We start from the raw sequence: 19,784 nt of genomic DNA, 5'->3' as shown, positions 1-19,784 counted from the left end.
ACCTGCTGTAATTATTAAAGAAAAGGGTACACTGACCAGAAATAATGTCCATATTAAAAATAAAGATTAAATGCCTCCCTTTTGGGATACCAGTGCTAGTACTCCTTTGATGATAAGACTCCCTTCCCAGGTGCCAGGGCCATAGAGACTCACTGTGTATGTACTGATCTGCTTTTTTTTGAAACTCTGAAGGAATGTATCCCTGACTTATTTGATGTTCTTTGTTCTGACAAGATATAAAACTGTGCTGAAAACCATGCTTCTCTGGAGCAGTTGCTCAGTTATCTGAGATATCCTATTCCAAAAAAAAAAAAAAAAAAGGACACAAAAGAGTAAATGCTCTGATTCCATTTATATGAAGTTCTAGAAAGGTATAATTAATCTTCAGTGACAGCAAGCAGAACAGTGGTCCTCTGGGGCTAGGGGTGGTAAGGATTGACTACAAAGGGGTACAAGGGAACTATTTGGGGGTGATGGAAATGTATGTCTTGATTGTGGTAGTAATTACGTGGTACATACATTTGTCAGAAGTCATCAAGCTATAAACTTAAAATGAGCTTATTTAGTGGTATATAAATTATACCTCTATATATTTGATTTAAAAAGAAAAAATATAATTTGGCAATAGAAAGGGATGAAATACTGATACATGCTACATTGTGGATGAAACTCAAGAACATTACGCTAAGTGGAAGAAACCAAATACAAAAAGATGATATACTGTGTGATCCCATTCATGTCAAATGGTCAGGAAAGACAACTTTGTAGAGACAAGTGGATTAGTGGTTGTTGCCTGGGGGTTGGGAACAGGGAGTGACTGTAACTGGGCATGAAGGATCTTTTTGGGGTGACGGAAATGTTTTAAAACCAGACATGAAAAAAAATTTAAAAATCAGATTGTGATGATAGTAGCACAATGTTGTAAATTTACTAAAAATCATTTAATTGTATACTTAAAGTGAATGAATTTATGGTATGTAAATTGTATTTCAATAAAGCTGTTTTAAAAAGATAATTGACCATATGGTCCAGCAATCACGCTCCTTGGTGTCTATCCAAATGAGTTGAAAACTTATGTTTGCACAAAAACCTGCACTTAGATGTTTATAGTGCTTTATTCATAATTGCCAAATCTTGGAAGCAACCAAGATGTCCTTCAGTGGGTAGATGGATAAACTGTGGTACATCCAGACAATGAAATATTATTCAGCACTAAAAAGAAATGAGCTATCAAGCCAGGAAAAGACATGGAGGAACCTCAAATGCACATTACTAAGTGAAAGAAGCCAATCTGAAAAGGCTACATATGGTATGATTCCAACTAAGGCAAAGCTATGGAGACAATAAAAAGGTCAGTAGTTGTCAGATACTGGGGGGAGAGGGGAATGAATAGGTGGACCACAGAGGATTTTTAGGGCAGTGAAACTATTCTGTACGATACTATAATGGTGAATACATGTCATCATACAGTTGTCAAAACTCATAGAATGTACACCACCAAGAGTGAACTCTAATGCAAACTGGACTTTGGGTAGTAATAATGTATCAGTGTAGGTTTATCAATTGTAAAAACTGTACCACTCTAGTGTAGGATGTTGATCATGGGGGAGGTTGTACATGTGAGAGGGCAGGGAATATATGGGAACTCTCTATTTTCAGCTCAATTTTGATTTGAATTTAAAACTACTCTGAAAAATAAACTCTATTTTTAAAAAAGAAGAAATGAGCTATAAAGCCATGAAAAGCCACGGATGAAATTCAAATGCATATTACTAAGTGAAAGAAGCCAATTTGAAAAGGCTAAAGATTGATTACAACTATATAGCATTCTAGAAAAGGCAAAACTAAGAGACAGTAAAAAGATCAGTGGCTGCCAGGGGTTAGGAGGGAGGGAGGGATGCATAGGCAGGCCACAGAGGATTTTTAGGGCAGTGAAACTATTCTGTATAATACTATAATGGTGAATACATTTGTTAAAACTCGTAGAATGCACAACTCCAAGAATAAATCCTAAGGTAAACTGTGGACTTTGGATGATAATGATGTGCCAATGTAGGTTTGTTGATTGTAACAGACATATCATGGGAACTCTCTACCTTCCGCTCAATTTTGCTGTGACCCTGAAACTGCTCTAAATAATGCAGTATTAAAAAGTAACTATTTAGGGCTTCCCTGGTGGCACAGTAGTTAAGAATCCGCCTGCCGATGCAGGGGACACGGGTTCAAGCCCTGGTCGGGGAAGATCCCACATGCCACGGAGCAACGAAGCCTGTGCGCCACAACTACTGAGCCTGCGCTCTAGAGCCCGCGAGCCACAACTACTGAGCCCACGTGCCACAACTACTGAAGCCAGGGCGCCTAGAGCCTGTGCTCTGCAACAAGAGAAGCCACCACAATGAGAAGCCGGTGCACTGCAACGAAGAGTAGCACTGGCTCGCTGCAACTAGAGAAAGGCCGAGCACAGCAATGAAGACCCAACACAGCCAAAAACAATAAAATAAAAAAAAGTAACTGTTTAAACAAAAATAATAACAATGTATCATGAGATAAAAGTAGAATGCATAACGAGCGGTCCAGGAAGAGAGAATGGAAGTATAATAATGTAAGGTTCTTATACTGTTTGTGAAGTGGTATAATAAACACTTAAAGGTAAACTGATAACTTATAGATGTACACTATCAACCTTTAAGCAACCACTAAAATAAAAAAACAAAGAGGTATAGCTAGGGACTTCCCTGATGGCCCAGTGGTTAAGACTCCATGCTTCCAATGCAGGGGGCGCGAGCTTGATCCCTGGTTGGGGAACTAAGATCCCACATGCCGCTCGATGTGGCCCCCCCCCAAAAAAGGGGGAGGGTATAGCCAATAAGCCAACAAAGGAGATTAAATGGAATAAAAATAATATTGATTAATCCAAAAGAAGGCAGAAAAAGAGAACAAAGAAGAGATGGGGCAAATAGAAAACAAATAGCAAGATGACAGACTCAAACCTAACAATCACAAATCAACAATCACGTTAAATGTAGATGGTCTAAACACCCCAGTTACAGGGTAAAGATGATCAGATTGGGTAAAAAAAGCAAGACCCAACCGTATGCTTCCTACAAAAAATACTCCTTAAATACAAAGACACAAATAGGTTAAAAGTAAAAGTATGTAAAAAAAAAGATGTACCATGATAACACTAGTCAAAAGAAAGCTGGAGGGGCTATATTAATATTGGACAAAGTAGATTTCAGAGCAAAGATACCATGAATAAAGAAGGTAATTTCATAATGATAGAGGGGTCAATTAATGAAGAGGACATAACAATTCTAAACGCTTGTGCATCTAATATAAGACCTAAAAAATATGTGAATCATGGACTTCCCTGGTTGTCCAGTGGTTATGACTCTGCGCTTCCACTGCAGGGGGTGCGGGTTCGATCCCTGGTCCGGGAACTAAGATCTCACATGTTGCGTGGCATGGCCAAAAAAAAAAAAAAAAAAAAATCCATGAATCAAAAACTGATAAACTTGCAAAGAGAAATAAACAAATCCACAATTCAAGTCAGAGATTTCAATACTCTTAATAACTGATAGAACGAGTAGGCATAAAATGAGCAAGGATATAGAAGTAAATAACACTATCAACCAAATTGACCTGGTTGACATTTATAGAACAGTCCACCCAATAGCAGCAAAGTACACATTCTTGTCAAGTGTACATGGAGTATTTACCAGGATAGGCTATATTCTAGGCCACAAAACAAGTCTCAATGAATTTGAAAGGATTCAAGTCACACAAAATATGAATAATGGAATTTAAATTACCTATCAATAACAGAAACATCTCTGGAAAATCCTCAAATATTTGAAAACTAATCCACTTCTAGACAACACATGGGACAAAGAAGAAATCAAAAAAGAAATTAGAACATATTTTGAACTGAATGAAAATGAAACCACACCATATAATTCATGACATTCTGCTGAAACAATAGTTACAGGGTAATTTTTAAGCACTAAACACCTATATCAGAACAGAAGGAAGTCTCAAAACAATAGCTTCAGCTTTCACTTCAGTAAAAAGAAGAGCAAATAAAACTCAAAGAACAAAAATAATGAAGATCAAAGTGGAAATCAGTGAGATAGAAAACAAACAATAGAGAAAAATCAACAAAACCATATTCTTGTACACCAGTGTTCATTGCAGCATTATTCACAATAGTCAAAAGTTGGAAACAATCCAAATGTCCATCAATAGATGAATAGTAGCTAGACAAGTCGAATTCATGGAGACAGAAAGTGGATTAGAGGTTGGTTTTCAGGGGCTGTGGGAAGAGGGGAATGAGCAGCTATTGCTTAGTGGGTACAGAGTTTCTATTCGGGGTGATGAAAAAGTTTCAGAAATAGACAAGGGTGATGGTTCCACAACATTGCGAATGTACTTAACGCCACTGGATTGTACACTTAAAAATGGTTGAAATGGCAAATTTTGTTATATATATTTACTACTATTTTTAAAAATTAATAATGTAATATATCAAAAACTATTGAATTGTACAATTTGAGTGAATTGTATGGTATGTGAATTTATATCTCAATAAAGCTGTTAAAAAAAGTGCATACTGTATGATTTCATTTATATAAAACTCTAGAAAATGCAAACTAATATATGGTGACAGCTACCTTAACTCACTACCACATTTTCTTTTATCGCCTCCGTTTTTACTAACACTTTTTCAGTTCCCTGACTGCCTCTTTATGTTAATATTTGTCTTGAGGAGAAAACAGCGGTCCGGGGAGGAGGAAGCGGCCTCACTTTGTCACGGGAAATGTGAAGCTCGGGGACCTCCGAACCGAGGAACTGGGACCCCAGAGATCCTTGATTACCCAAAGGTGTAGTTTAGAAGCCAACGACTTGCAGAGCACGCGGCGGGCGCTAGAACTCCATTTCCCAGGAGGTCGCGGGGCACCGGAGGGAGACTGCGTCCGACGACGGGGGCGGGACTCGGTAGCTGCCCGGATGTGGCGCCGAGCCCGCCGAGCCTGCCCAGCCCAGCGAGAGACGCCTGGGAGGCTCTGCCAGCTGCGGTTCAACAGCGCGGGAGGACGACTAGTTTGCCGGGTAATCCTTATGGAGAACCACCCCCACCAGGAGGCCCCCTCATCCGCTCTTTTCTCTTCGAGTCTCCCCATCCCCGGGACGGTTACCTTAGTATATGAGCCACTCCTTGGATGGAAGGGATTTGAGAGTGGGATGAGTTGTATGTATAGCGGGGGAGATCGAGCCAGCTCTTCCTATTTGTGAATCCGACGTGAGGCACCTCTCTGTCCCATGCTCACGAGTCCATCTGAAGTCCCAGAACCAAGGACCCTCGGTGGAAAGGATGTGAGGGAAAGGCCGAGCGGGCTTGCGGTGGCTATCGATGGGTCACTAGAATTGCCTCTCTGGTTAAGTTTCCAAGCGCAGGATAGTCTTCCCTGGCTCCGGGTTGGGGAGTGTTCACATGGCTTCCTTCGCCCTGGGGTGTCTTTGACTGGACTTGAACCAAAAAGTCAGTCTTCAATGTGAAAAAGCTTCCCGGATTTAGTAGATAACTAAGTTGCAGAAAGTAGTGAATAAAAATGAGGGTCTTCTGCTGAATTGTCTTAGTTTCAGAAAGTTAGAGTGATTTCAAGTGGGTTTGACTTTTGGAAAGGGTGAGACTTGGGGGGAGAATGTGCTAGAAATAGTAATACTCTGAGCTACATTCTTGTCTTTACTGCTACTGGGTCTTTTTTTAAATTTTATTTATTTTTGGCTGCATTGGGTCTTCGTTGCTGCGCACGGGCTTTCTCTAGTTGCGGGAGCGGGGGCTACTCTTCGTTGGGGTGCGCGGGCTTCTCATTGCAGTGGCTTCTCTTGTTGCGGAGCACGGGCTCTAGGCGCCCCGGCTTCAGCAGTTGTGGCACACCGGCTTAGTTGCTCCGCGGCATGTGGGGTCTTCCCGGACCAGAGCTCAAACCCGTGCCCCTGCATTGGCAGGCGGATTCTTAACCACTGCGCCACCAGGGAAGTCCAGTTATGGGGTCTTTTATGTTGTGCCTCTAACCTAGGAGAAAAGTGACTGCTGGGAAATGTACATGTGAAGAAGGATGCTTTGTCAGATGAGAATGGAAGATTTAGAAGAAACTGTAATTCCAAGGTTAAAAGTGAATGCCTTCTGAGGTGTTGGTCTCTGCAGCTCCAGGCCTCTTCCAATTTCCAATCCTAGAGGCATATTTAGTGATCTCTGAGCTGAGGTGATGTCTACTTTACAGTGCTACTATGAAGCTTAAATAAGATATGTGAAAGTATTTTACACAATGCCTGTAACAGGCTCTCAGTTTTTAATTTCCCCTTGTTTCCTCATAGCAACTTATTTTTCTCTGGACCATGCTTTACTGTGTATTATTGTTTACCTTTTTATAGAAGTCCTGCCTTTACCCTAAGACTATAAACTTCTATCATCGTTCTTTATTTTTTAACCCTTCTTTGAGTCTCTCCTAGCAGTGCATTGTGCATAGTAGTGCCTGGGAGAGTGTGTGGATAGTGGTGGTGATGAGGGAAAAGCTGTGGGTGATCTGTAACCGGACAGCATTGTGCTGGATGCTGGAGCTGAACGAAACAAGCTTTTCTCATATGGGTGATAAACAGAATATTTGCCTCTCTCTTGTAACTCCTAGCCTTCTCTCAGAGTTCCCAGCCCTTTAAAAAGTATTATTTTTATTTTTAGTATTTTTAACCATTTTAAAGTGTACAGTACAGTAACTATATGCACATTTTTGTGCAATAGATCTTTAGAATTTTTTTATCTTGAAAAACTGAAAGTCTATACCCCTTAAACAACTACCCATTTCCCCCTCCCCCTGCCCCCGGCAACTACCATTCTACTTTCTGTTTCTATGAATTTGACTATTCTAGATACCTCATATAAGTGGAATCATGCAATATTTGGCTTTTTGTGACTGGCTTATTTCACTTAGCATAATGTCTTCAAGGTTCATCCATGTTGTAGTGTATGAAAAGATTTCCTTTTTCTTTTTAAGGCTGAATTATATATATATGCATATATATTTTTCTTCTTTATCCATTGTCCATCGATGGACATTTAGGTTGCTTCCATCTCTTGGCTATTGTGAATAATGATGCAATGAACGTGGGTGTGCGATTATCTCTTTGAGATCCTGTCTTCAATTCTCTTGGATTATATTTTTTAGTCTTATTTTTAAACTTGTTAAATATGGAGAATTTCAAATATACACACAAGCAGAGAAAATCGTATAATGAATATGTGGGCTGAATGAATGAGTCAACTGTACAAAGCAGCCCCCCCCACTTCTGCTGAACCTTCCCTTTCTTTGAGAGTTTGCTATAGGTGAGGATGTTTTGGTTTTGTTCAGACCTGGGATGTTCTAGGTGCATTTCATCATGTAGGCCTGGTATTTATTATATATACCAGGAGTACTGGTAGACGTAAACAAGTAGAAAAGAGTGTAGATGGCTCTTCCTAGTTATAGAGGTGAGGAGCTGAACTTCGGATGCAAAACGGTCTTTGTGCCTAAGAGTTTTGCTCTGGTTCAGCAACCCCCTCAGATGCACTGTTGTCACTTTGAGCAGAGACACCGGATGATACCTAGAGGCGGCTGGAAAGATGAGTTGTACAGGGAGTGATTGCTATCAGAGGCAAAAGAAATTAATCCAAACTGGGAAAGTCAAGGAAGGCTATTCTCAAGGAGTGTGGTGGTGACTTTGCCCTGTTTCCATTGACCTTGTGTGTTTGATCCTCATGCGTATTCCTAGATGGAAAAAGACAGCTATGGTCAGTGAGTCTTCTGGGATGATTGCCTACTAGAGCTGAATCAGGCTCTGGACTTTTAGCTGTGGGACCTGTGCCAAGGAAAGGAAGCCTTCTAGGTGGAACGCCTCACTGGGCAGAGCTGGCTGTGTGAGGAGAGAGCTACCCCTAGCGGGCCTGTGCGAAGCATGCTGAGAAGGCCAACTTTTTTTTACCTTCACCCAAAATGAGCTGTTTTGTTTTGTCTGGTTTTTGTCTATGATATGGACCTAATGTAGACCTTAGCTAATAAGACAGCAGGATGGGGGAATGTGTCTATTCCCCCACATTCCCAAGGTGAGAAACTAATTGATTCTCAAATTTTTTTCCATAATCAAATACATATGATAATGTGTCCCCTTTCCTCCATGTTCGGACACTTGAAGTTAGTGCCGTGAGGATTGGATCTGAAATTAGGGTACTAGTTAAGAAGCTAAAGAAAATGGAGTGCTGTGGAGGCACTGACACAGTAGGGCATTGACAGAATATTAATAAGGGGATACAGACATGGGAGCTCATAGTAAACATGCTCCTTGGAGATCATCTGTGTTGTACCATTAACTCGCAAATACTTGATTCATGAAGAAATGGACGAGAATATAGTGGTGTTATGACCTGTAGTTTTACTCAGATAAGGTCGGAAGGGGTGAGACCCCCTGGTTTGTCTAGCATTGTACTCACATTATAGAACTTTTGCCTTCCCCGGCAGATTAGTAATTTCTGTGAAGTCATAGTAGCTTCTAACACTTAATGAGTACTTCCTATGTGGCAGGCACTAATAAGTACAGCACATGCATTCTTTCATGTAAGCTTCAGGTTAAAAACTTGCCCGAGTTTCACAAAGCTTAGGAAAAGAGAGGACTGGTTTTCGACTCCAGGAGGTCTGACTTCAGAGTCTGGACTCTTAGCCACTTCTCTATATGGCTGAGTCTGACTGGCCTACCTTTCTCTCCAATATTATGATGTCACTTTTTCAGGAACAGAGTGTCCTTTGCTGAGTCTATAGCCACAGACCCAAAGTAAGAGACATGTTTCCTTTCGTTTCAACCTTGGGAACCTTCTTTCTATACCAATTTTTTTGTTTTTTAATTAGTTAACATTTATTTAGCATCTGCTATATTTTAGAACCTTTGATACTGTATATGCAGACCTTATGACGATACTGCAACATAAATAACCTATCTTGTTGGGCTCACAGTCCTTTTTGAGAGTCTGATGACAGCTTTGGATCTTCTTTCCAGAAAAATTTCCTTATGCACATAATATTGCACATAACTGCAGAGGTGGCTTCTAGAATCTACTGAAGCTTATCCTCTAGCAGTCCATGGACTCCATGGTAAGAATTCTTGCCCTCTGCAACCTTTCGCAGCTGACTCTTCCATAGTGTTAAGAGGCCAGGCAAGTGGCGGTGGCGGTGGGGGGGGTCTCACCTCCTTTCTTTCTTCTCAGAGAGAAATGTTTATACGGCTTAGGCTCCCTAAATTAACCAGACGTCTGTGAACATTCTTTCTTTCTCTCTTGTCTGTAGGACTCCAAGGGAAGAATGCAGACGATTAAATGTGTGGTTGTAGGAGATGGGGCTGTAGGTAAGACCTGCCTCCTCATCAGTTACACAACAAACGCCTTTCCCGAGGAGTATATCCCTACTGTCTTTGACAACTATAGTGCCCAGACATCTGTGGACGGCCAGATCGTCAGCCTGAACCTGTGGGACACAGCTGGCCAAGAGGAGTATGACCGACTGCGAACACTCTCCTACCCCCAGACCAATATCTTCGTCATTTGTTTTTCCATTGGCAACCCATCTTCTTATGCCAATGTGAGGCATAAGTGGTACCCAGAGGTCTCCCATCATTGCCCCAATGTACCTGTTTTGCTGGTAGGCACCAAGAGGGACCTGCGAAGTGACATTGAGACAGTGAAGAAGCTGAAGGAACAGAGCCTAGTGCCCACAACTCCTCAGCAAGGCACTTCCCTGGCTAAGCAGGTGGGGGCTGTGAAGTATCTGGAATGTTCAGCCCTGATGCAGGATGGGGTCCATGAGGTATTTTCAGAAGCTGTCCGGGCTGTGCTTTACCCTGCCACAAAGAAGAACAGCAAGAAGTGTGTCCTCTTATAGCTTTTGGGGTGCTGCTTGGGGACTGCACCTAAGGAGAATAAGGGGGAATTCCTTTGACAGCATTTAACAATGCCAGCGTGAGCCACTTATCTCTTCCCCTGGAAACCCTAGACTCCAGGTTATTCAGCTTTTGGAGGAACAAGGAGAGGCTAGTTTGCACTTGGCTGCTTTGAAGTTTGGTCTGAACCTTTTGGAGGAAGTTTGAGAGAGTGAGTGTGTGTGTCTCTCCTGTCGAAGTGGTAAGAGGAGATGCCACCAAGTGCTGTTCTTTTCTGTCCTGGCCAGGCCACGACTAAGCAGAGCAGCCTAGCACTGTTGTTTGTAGGCTTTTGCTTGGCTGTTTAAAATCTAATTTCAGCGTTCCTGGCTGTATTTACCGTTGAGCAAGTGCCTCACAGAAGGACAAGGTTCTCCAAATTTTCAAATCATTGCCTTAAGCTTTCTGATATACTAATTTTTGGAAACCATCTTATGTGTGATTCCTGGGTGTTCCCAATGTTGACATGCTCTTTCCATTCTTGAGAGGAGATATTTTTGCAATAATGGTTAAGCAGCATTTCTAGAGTTCTGTGAGATGGTAATAGATGTTTCTTAAAAGGGTTCTGTGGTCAAATAAGGCAGGAACCAGTGATTTAAATAATGCCGAATAGTTTCTTCTACTGCAGGAAGTTATAACTTTTAATAAGTATGCAATATTTCCCAAACTTATTTCACTGAACTTTTGTTTTTTGGCCCCATGCAACACCTATTAACATCTCTGGGAACACAGTTTCAGAGATGCTGGATTACAAGGGACTGGGAATTCTCATGGCGGAGACTGTGAAAAAAGCATAATGTGGTCCTGTTCTTTGTGCTGCTTCCCTCTTCATTGCCTTTGAGAGGAATGTTTACCAGCCATGGCCTTGTTATTGGTTCCTCTTCCATCCTCAGGAGGTGGGTTTGGCACTTAGTCACGATAGTATATTGGCTGTGGGATCTGATGTTCAGATCTGCTCTTGGATTCTGCTAGCACAATAGGCACGGTGATGTGTAATGAACAGTCCCTCTGAAGAGCTGTGTCTCTGAGGCTTCTGTGTGGCTCTTTTTTCTCTCATCATCCTTCCGCTTGAAGGAAAGACCACTGAAGATTAACCCCCTAAATAAAACCAATGAAACGACCAACGAAATAAAATGTCCTGCCAGTCACTGTCAGGGGGTTCTGTGATTCCCTCTGATACTTCTCTTCTGCTGTCATTCCTCTGAGTCACTATAAAGACTACCTTGCTCTCTTCCTGTGCCTCCCGCCTCTGTATATCTCCCTGTGTGTTTGTTCAGCCCTGTGTGCCTTTTGAGGTTGCTCCAAGAGAGCTGGGGTACGTTGGGTTTCCAGGCCGCAGGGCTGTCGTCGCCCTTGTGATGGTGTTGCTGGAGTTGCTCAGCCTGTTCTCGGGGTGGAAGGAGTCAGATTCCATATCCCAGCGGGCCTGCTGCTCCTTCTCCCTAGTTGTATTTTTGACCTTCTTCATTTGATATGGAAGGAAACCTTAACTTCTCTACCTGGCAAATAGTGGTTGACAACTCCACCGTGCACATATCCTCTCACCCTGCCAGAACAGCATGGGATTTTTGAGAGTTTGGGAAATGGAGCTAAAAGGAACACATACCTCCCCTTGGGGTGGGTGGAGTGCCTGAGCTTCGCTCTGTGATCATCTTGCTGTTGCTCTTTGACGGGATATGATCAGAGTAACCTCAGGCTAACTGAACCTCCTGAATAGGGTTGCCAGATAAAATACCATAATTGTTTAGTATAAGTGTGTTCCGTGCAATATTTGGGACACACTTACACTAAAAAATTATTTGCTGTTTATCTGAAATTCAAATTTAATGGGGCATCCTGTATTTTTATTTGCTAAATCTGGCAACCCTACTCTTGGAGAACCTGGAAACTGGAGGTCAAATATCAAGTATTGATAGAAGATAAAAGGTTATGTAGGGACTTCCCTGGTGGTCCAGTGGGTAAGACTGCGCTGACGATGCAGGGGGCCCAGGTTTGGTCCCTGGTCGGGGAACTAGATCCCGCCTGCCGCAACTAAGAAGTCCGCCTGCCTCAACTAAGACCTGGTGCAGCCAAAATAAATAAATAAATAAATATTTTCTAAAAATGGTTATGTAAATTCTCTATTCTTCCTCCTTTTCTTCTGGTTGCCTTTTCCCTCACGGTGGACTAGTGTTTTGTTTTCTTTTTCCTTCATGACTGTACCCTCCACTTCACATAGTACTTCACTGGTGTATATTTCTACACTGCTGATTGTCTAAAGCTGTGGAGGATCCAGGATGAATACTGTTGTCCAGCGCTTGCCTTCTATCTCAGGTCCAATGTATTGTATCTGTTTTCCAGTGTGTGACTCAGGGCCTCCTGGGGGTGGCAGGGATTATGTATGAGAAGTGAGTCAACTGGAAGAGGGTGAGGGTGGACCTCCTCAACTAAGGCCCAGTAGCACTTTGGAAAGTGGGGCTGCTGTTACAGTAACGTGGCCACCGTAGAAGTCAACTGGCTTCTGGGCACTGTGCCCACTGCCCTTGGGTAGAGTCACTGGGTTTTCCTAAAGGCAGCCAAATGAAAGTGTATTCCAGTCTCAGGATGTTCTGATTGATGCCACCTTGGGTGCTCACGGGACTTCACGGTTCAAAGGGGTTAGAAACATGGCTGTCACCTGGGTCTCTGGGAACTTTCTAATTAGCTACTGAAATCTTTTAAGTTGGCTTTTAATTTAATAGTGCCTCCTGCTCTCCCTTTGCCTGGCAAATTCCCAAATGTAAGCCTGGGTTTGGTTTGGGCAAATTTGTGTCCTCTAATAAATGGAGGTGTGATCCACAAGTCTGAGAGAGTGGTTTTGTATTGGTCTGATTTAGTAGTCTTAAGCATACACTGACATCTTGGTTTTTATACTTGAAAGGAATTTGTATGAAGACTAACATGCTAATATCACTTTTAAATTATTCATAAGGAATGGTAATAAACTTTTCTGATTTTACTGGGTCCATCGTTTTCTAAAAATCAAAGCAATTCCTCCCCACCACCCCTTTGCTTTGAGTGGTTTCTAAATGCTTTTCAGCTTGCAAAGGATGAAATAACTATAATTGTCATATTGCACATGGCACCTATGTGTAGCTGTGCTTATTTCTCTACATCAGATAATCAGGGTAAGGAACTGTCTGCCCTGCTAACATTGATTGTCTAGTTCCTGCCCACCCCCTACCTATTCATCCCCAGGATTTAGCTTCATTTCCTGGTTTTCAATAATGACAGACCAGTTAGTTCCCTGTTGGTGATTTTCCTCACTTATTACACTACATTCAGTAAACAATTATCAAGCTCCTACTGTGTTACAGGCTTGACTGTGCTAGGGGCTGGGTTGTGAAGATAAGATATATCATTTAATATTTTTTGCCTCTTCCAGTTATCTCAGAAAAATCTTCCCGTTTGTTATAAAAATGAACTAGGGAATTCCCTGGTGGTCCAGTGGTTAGGACTCTGTGCCTTCACTGCTGAGGGAGTGGGTTCGATCTCCTCCCCCACAAAAAAACACAAAGAACCCCCCCAATCCTGGCTGGCAACTGTAAATAGCGCTGGTGAGTAAAGAAGTGCAAAACCATGTTTTGTGTTTTTTAAAAAACAGCTTTATTGAGGTATAATTTACATACTGTACAATTCACCTATTTCAAGTGTACAATTTAATGATTTTTAGTAAATTTACCGAGTCATGCAACCATCACCAAAATTAAGTTTGAGAACACTTCCATCACCCCAAAGAGATCCCTCATGCGGTTAATCCCCGTTCCCACCCCCAGCCCTAGGCAACCACTAATCTTTGTCTTTTCTGAACATTTCATATAAACGGAATCAAACAATACATGGGTATATAACGAAAAAGAAGAGATAAGAACATACTCATTTGCATATATTTTCAAAAAGAAAAAGGAAATACAAATAGCGAATCATGCTGTACATCTGAAACTAATGTTAATGTCAATTACGCCTCAATTGAAAAAATAATAAACGAAGGATAAACCAGAAATTAATGAAAATGGTTACAGGGAGTGGGTGACAATGGGGCAGAGAGCGTAGGCATGGGAGCAAGACTTCTCTGGAAATAGCTTTTTAAATAGTTTTGACTTTGAACCATGTAAAAGTTTACATTTTTTAAAAATAAAAATTTTATAAAATTTTTATCCTTTTTATTAAAAAGGACAATAAAAGCAAATCCTAAAGTTGAATACAAACGGAAACAACTCCACAGAGGAAAAAAAAAGATTCATGTAATTTTTAATAGGATATAGTCTAAGGACAGAAAACTGCGAAGAACTTCTGAACTTTACTTAGGTTAATTGTTGGTAGTGGTATTGGTCTTGTAATTCTGAAAAGAGTAATATATTGGTGTTAGGAACCAGAGTTTTCATTGTAAGAGAAGCAAGATACAAATATGAAATGGGGAACGGCGAGGGAGAACCCTGTGGTATTAGATTTGAATCGAAGGTATTAGTATAAACTCATTAATTTAAAATTTTTTCTCTCTCTCCACTGAAAGGGCCTACAAGCAATGATGACCCAGTTTTGTTTTTAAAAAACAATATTTATTTGGCTGTGGCGGGTCTCAGTTGCGGCACGCGGGATCTTTAGCTGCAGCACGCGAACTCTTAGTTGCTGCATGTGGATCGAGCCTGGGCCCCCTGCATTGGGAGGGCGGAGTCTTAGCCGCTGGACCACCAGGGAATTCCCGATGCCCCAGTTTCTAAACACCATTCCCCACTAAAAGGAACCAGGGCTCCTTGGAGAAATGGCTTATATCAGATCCAGGACAGGGAATGCACAGAGTGAGCCTGGAACATCTTGTGCCAAAAAGCAAGGAAGTGCTCAAAGACTAATTGGGGTCATGTCAAAAGGACACAGGAGCCAGAGTGAAGTGGTAACCATTGGACAAATTTGTAACAGTTTGAGGATCAAAAAGGATAATGATGGTGTTAGATTGTAACACATTAAAATAAAAATACAAGAAAGGAGATAAGAAAAAGGAAAGTTCTTTACTGAATAAGTCCAGTTAATAAATGTAGAAGGAATTAAGAATTAGAAAAATCACCCTTTTGCACTCTTCCAATATAATTGATTCAGGCAAGGATCATCGACGGATGCTAAAACCTTTGGGTGCAAGGGGATAGGGAACAGAATATTCACAGAATTTCAAAGTACCACCCCATAGGTTATTTACTAATACAAAAGGAAAAATGTGTCATTGCGACGGAGAGATCTGGTGGACACCTTTTTGAAGTGATCAAATTTAGTATCACCAACATTGGGACAACCTGACATTGTGCCGTCTGATGACAGGTAAGATATTTAACCGGAATCACTTTCAAGAAAAGATTAGACGAATTCAGCATATAGAATATTTTCAAGACAACTTCCCTTCCCTTCAAGACAACTTCCAAATACGTACGGTCATGCAACACAAAGAAAAAAGCTGGTCGATTCTGGATTGAGAGACTAAAGGGAGATAAACAAATACAATGCATGAACCTTGAGTGGATCCCGGATTGAAATGTAAAATGCTCCAATTAGGACAATTTTGGAAATTTAAATACGGACTGTATGTTAAATGATATTGAATTAATGTTAAGTTTTAAATATGTGCTAATGGTATTGTGGTTGTGTAGAAAAAAGTATTTTTAGGGGTGAAGAATCACGATATCCGTAACCCACTTTTAAATGGTTCAGGAAAACAAACCTAGCAAAATGTTAAAACTGTGAATCTAGGTTAAGGTTCGCCTGTTCGTTTTACTTATCTTTTAGTTTCACATTTCCCGAAAAAAACAGGAGGGGAGAAAGTCCATTTCTAAGGGTAAATTTTAATTCAAAACAACTAACTGCAAAGGTACCTTTGGCACACTGCCAGTTTCTCTTTGGAACGAAACAGTACAAGAGGAGACAACACAGACGAGAAAAACCGGTTCTAATCTTTACTTCCATGTTCTGTGGCGTGGTTACCTGCGGTTACCAGTACGTAGATCACGTGACCTAGGAAGCACTCTCCCCCCAGTGCACTGAGACAGCTCCTGCTTAGATAAGTGGAAGGGGGCGGGAGCGAACGTTTTCTCTGACTAACCGCTTTTCACAGATCCAGCCTCCTGATCGCATATAATCCAATCAAAAGCCTCTAGTAATGTAGTGACACCAATTCTCCTTTCTCGTAGGACTGGCGGCCTTTCCGGTTCTGTTTTTCTTTATTCCGCATCCGGTAGGGGCTGGTAGGGTCACTGAACTCTGTGAGTCACTTCTGGTCGACATGACAGTTTATTTCCGGACTATGGGACGAGGCTGGGGTTTCCTCTTCCCCGTAGCGGCTGCCCGCATCGACGCCGCCATCATGTCAGACACGGACAGCGATGAAGATTCCGCTGGAGGCGGCCCATTTTCTTTAGCCGGTTTCCTTTTCGGCAACATTAATGGAGCCGGGCAGCTGGAGGGGGAAAGCGTCTTGGATGATGTGAGGGGATGGGCGTGGGGATAGGGCTGGGGGTGGATCGGCTAAGGAAAAGGTGGAGTGAGGAGAGTTGAGTGGTCTTAGGAACTGGAAAAAGAGGGCGATGCGGCCCTCCCCCAGTGAGAGGGCGCCCTTAACGTACGCGAAGAGGACCAGAGAAGCGGTTGCCATGCTAGCAAAGATTGTGCAGTAACGGAGAGCGAGGGGGCTCAGTTTGGGCGAGGGTGGAGACGAGAGGAGAACAGTAGGCAAGCTCTGGGACGTCAGCGGCGCTGATATGGGTGGCTTTGGAGCTAGTTAGATGGAGAAATAGCAGCTTAACCTAGTGAGAGTGCTTTCAAACCTTTGCTACGAGAACTTTGGAGATTCTTGAAACTGCATTTGTGCCATCGCTGGCTAGAGGAGGATCTAGAGCGAGAGGACAGGACCTACACCAAATCACGTGGTTCAGGTCCCAGTTCTTAGACCAGCCAGTGTTCGAACTATCCAGGGCAGACCCCTTCTGGTCCCAGTGCACTTCTTACATAGTTTTCCCATCGTTCACTGACATTCATGAAATAGTTTCTTGCGCCTGACACTCACCTAGCTTCATTTAAGTTCGTCTCCCCAAGGAGAAAATACCAATATTCCTCATTCCCTGCAACACACAATAAAGACAGCAGTAAAGTTCTTGCCTTGCTTTCTCTGATCGGAATGACCTCAGTTTCCTTAGCCTTTATTCAGGCAACTGCTGTTCCACTTATTTAGTCTTGGTGGGTGTTCCTTGAATAATCTTTCCTTACATTAGTTTAAAGGATGGTGATGAAATTGGACATGATGTGTTAATAAAGATCTGATCAATGTGGAGTTTAGTGGAAGATGTACTTTACAGTTCTCAGATGTGATGCTGCTTTTAGCACGCTGCCGAGTCGTTTTTCAGATGGATTTATAGCTTTGTCGTGGATCTGGGAAATAAGCCTTGTGGTGTGGGAAACTTAGGTTTAGGTATTGTCTTTGATTCTGGTGCTGTCCCTTTTTTAGGAGTGTAAGAAGCGCTTGGCAGGCTTGGGGGCTTTGGGTCTGGGCAGCCTGATCACTGAACTCACAGCAAATGAAGAATTGATCGGGACTGACGGTGCCCTGGTAAATGATGAAGGTGAAGTCTGGGTCATGGGGAGTAAGGTGGGGGAGGAGGCTAGCCACTTACTGTACATGTACTTTTCAGTGGGAATTATCTAAGGGAGCGAAAGTTTCTTGCTCTTTGTTTAGATCTACCTCCCCTTTTTATTTATAGGATGGATCAGGAGTACAGAAGATGCTGTGGACTATTCAGACATTAATGAGGTAGCAGAAGATGAAAGCCGAAGATACCAGCAAACAATGGGGACCTTGCAGCCCCTTTGCCATGCAGGTGATTCTTTGGTGCCATCAGTTAAGAGCACTCCAGTACATTTTCTTGCTGTGTAGTCCAGTTTGTTTCTATCCAAGCTTTCTGTCGTTGTTTCTGCTCTTTATGTCTTTGCTTCTCTCCCTTTGTCAGCTCAGTTCCAAGTAGCTGCTGTCCTCTTTTGTGTTCTGGGGCAGCGTTACTATACTCAGGCTTTTATTCCTCATACTGGTTAGTCCCAAATTCTTGGTGAATGCCAAATAAGGATGATAATTCTTTTCTCCTTATCATCTGGTATTTGAGTACCTATGGGGTTCACAGTACTGTTTTAGATGCTATTTAAACTCAGTCTTTGTCCTCAAGGAATTGGTAGTTGAAGAAAGATTAAGTATGCTATGTTGTATATAAACAAGCACATGTATTTATCGGCTCAGCTTCTGTTAATCACTCACTACCTGTATGCCGACACAGTGCGCTTAATGCTTGCTCACAACATGGGTTTTCCTCCTAGTATAAGGTGCTACATTATAGAATCAAAATGTCAGAGTTTGAAGGGGTTTTAGTGATTATTTATTCTTAACCTCATCATAGATATGGAAACCTGGAACTTCAGAAAACTTTAATAAAATGTGGAACTTTATCAAAATTTCTGTAGTTACTAGTGGCAGACCTTGACTAATTCAGCATTTCAGTTTATTAGGCATTGAGCACCCGTTATGTGTTATAAACTGTGATAGTAAAGTACAAAGATGATAAAATCCATTTTCTGATTTTTGAGTAGCTCGGCTTTGTGGTCTGGAACCTAGACTTGCTGATCCTAGTTCATTCTTTCCACTGCCCTGTACTACCTTTCACTGTTTGGGACTTTCGTATGAAGTTGTTCACTGTTTATTCATTATCCACCTCTTTGAATTAGATTTCAGGCTGCTGAGAAGTATAGATAAAACCTTGGTAAAGAGCTGAACTTAGTTTCTTCAGAGCCAGTTAATATATTTGGGTGCTTCTTATATAAAGAGAATTAACTGCACCACATACACAAGAAGTAACCTAGAAAAATAGAAGGTACAGGCCTTACTTTCAGGGATATTGTTATCATTTGGGGAAGGTGAGATAAATGACTGCAAAACATAATTATTCATAATAAGAAGACATAAACCAGTTGCCAGCTCATATTTCTGTATAGAGTGTTATACTTAATTTTGAAGGGCTGCCAGACTAGCTAAGTCAAATAGCATAACTATTTGTTTGAGCACCCTGACTTAGGCTGAGGGGGAGGTGGTAGCAGATCTGATTTTTCAGGGCATGTTATAGTTTTCAGTTTTGGATTTGTTGTCTTGGCTAGGGATGGTAAGGAAGAGGATAGGTGGGGGGTTCTTAGTTGGGTTGTGTGAGCTGGCCTCCTGGAAAAGGAGGATGCTGTATTTGATAGAGTCTCAGTACTGTGGGAAGCTCATTTCCAAGTTCTCTTGTCCTCTGAGGGTACCTTCATCTATGCCCTTAGCTTCCTCCTTCCCTGGCATTGGCCCTTTCACATGGCTTGATTGATAAGGGTGTTTCTTTGGAATAATTAGAAGTAGATGGAGGTCATTAGAAGAGGCTTCATGGAGGTGAATTTTGAGCAAAATTTTGAAAGATAAGGTTTGATGAAGAGGTCGCAGCAGGGCATTGTGGTTTGGAAACATGGCTTGCGTAAAGGTTGGGAGATAGGAATAAGCAAGTAGTGTGGGGGGAATTGGCCAGCAAGTTTTCTTGGAAGGAGTGGAAAACATACACCAAATAGTAAGAACCAACCATAGAGCAATTTGACAGCACCTTTATGTACGCATTACTTGGGGTTTGCTGCCATAAAGGATTGTAAACTGATATAGATTGTTGAGTAAGAAGCAGGATGGTATAATGAAAAGAAGATGGACTTTGGAGTCAGAATGTCATAGGTTCAAG

At 41.9% G+C, this 19,784-nt stretch overlaps 2 protein-coding genes across 12 annotated transcripts in view; both read left to right on the top strand.

Moving 5' to 3' along the window:
- The first annotated feature begins 4,997 nt into the window (after positions 1-4,997).
- Positions 4,998-12,785, top strand: LOC115849485 (rho-related GTP-binding protein RhoG-like). The gene is made up of 2 exons (XM_030850775.2): positions 4,998-5,109; positions 9,369-12,785. The coding sequence occupies exons 1-2, from the start codon at positions 5,008-5,010 to the stop codon at positions 9,957-9,959; spliced, it is 693 nt and encodes a 230-aa protein (XP_030706635.1). The 5' UTR covers positions 4,998-5,007; the 3' UTR covers positions 9,960-12,785.
- A 3,476-nt stretch (positions 12,786-16,261) lies between these two features.
- The window catches only part of TAF1 (TATA-box binding protein associated factor 1), a 98,749-nt gene continuing 95,226 nt past the window's right edge, over positions 16,262-19,784 (top strand). For all 11 annotated transcript variants that reach the window (XM_060292773.1, XM_060292772.1, XM_060292771.1 and 8 more), the window contains exons 1-3: positions 16,262-16,480; positions 17,498-17,612; positions 17,751-17,867. In XM_060292773.1, the coding sequence (XP_060148756.1) occupies positions 16,280-16,480; positions 17,498-17,612; positions 17,751-17,867 (433 nt within the window). In that variant the 5' untranslated portion in view covers positions 16,262-16,279. The remainder of the gene's footprint in view (positions 16,481-17,497; positions 17,613-17,750; positions 17,868-19,784) is intronic.

The sequence above is a fragment of the Globicephala melas genome, chromosome X (genome assembly GCF_963455315.2).
Source record: "Globicephala melas chromosome X, mGloMel1.2, whole genome shotgun sequence".
In the NCBI taxonomy this organism is placed as follows: Eukaryota; Metazoa; Chordata; class Mammalia; order Artiodactyla; family Delphinidae; genus Globicephala; species Globicephala melas.
The sequence above is the reverse complement of the archived record's forward strand: the minus strand, read 5'-3'. Positions and strand labels throughout refer to the sequence as shown.

Coding starts and splice junctions, on each gene's coding strand:
- LOC115849485 (XM_030850775.2), top strand. CDS start 5,008: ATGTGGCGCCGAGCCCGCCGAGCCTGCCCAGCCCAGCGAGAGACGCCT. Junction 5,110..9,368: donor GAGGACGACTAGTTTGCCGG/GTAATCCTTATG, acceptor TCTTGTCTGTAG/GACTCCAAGGGAAGAATGCA.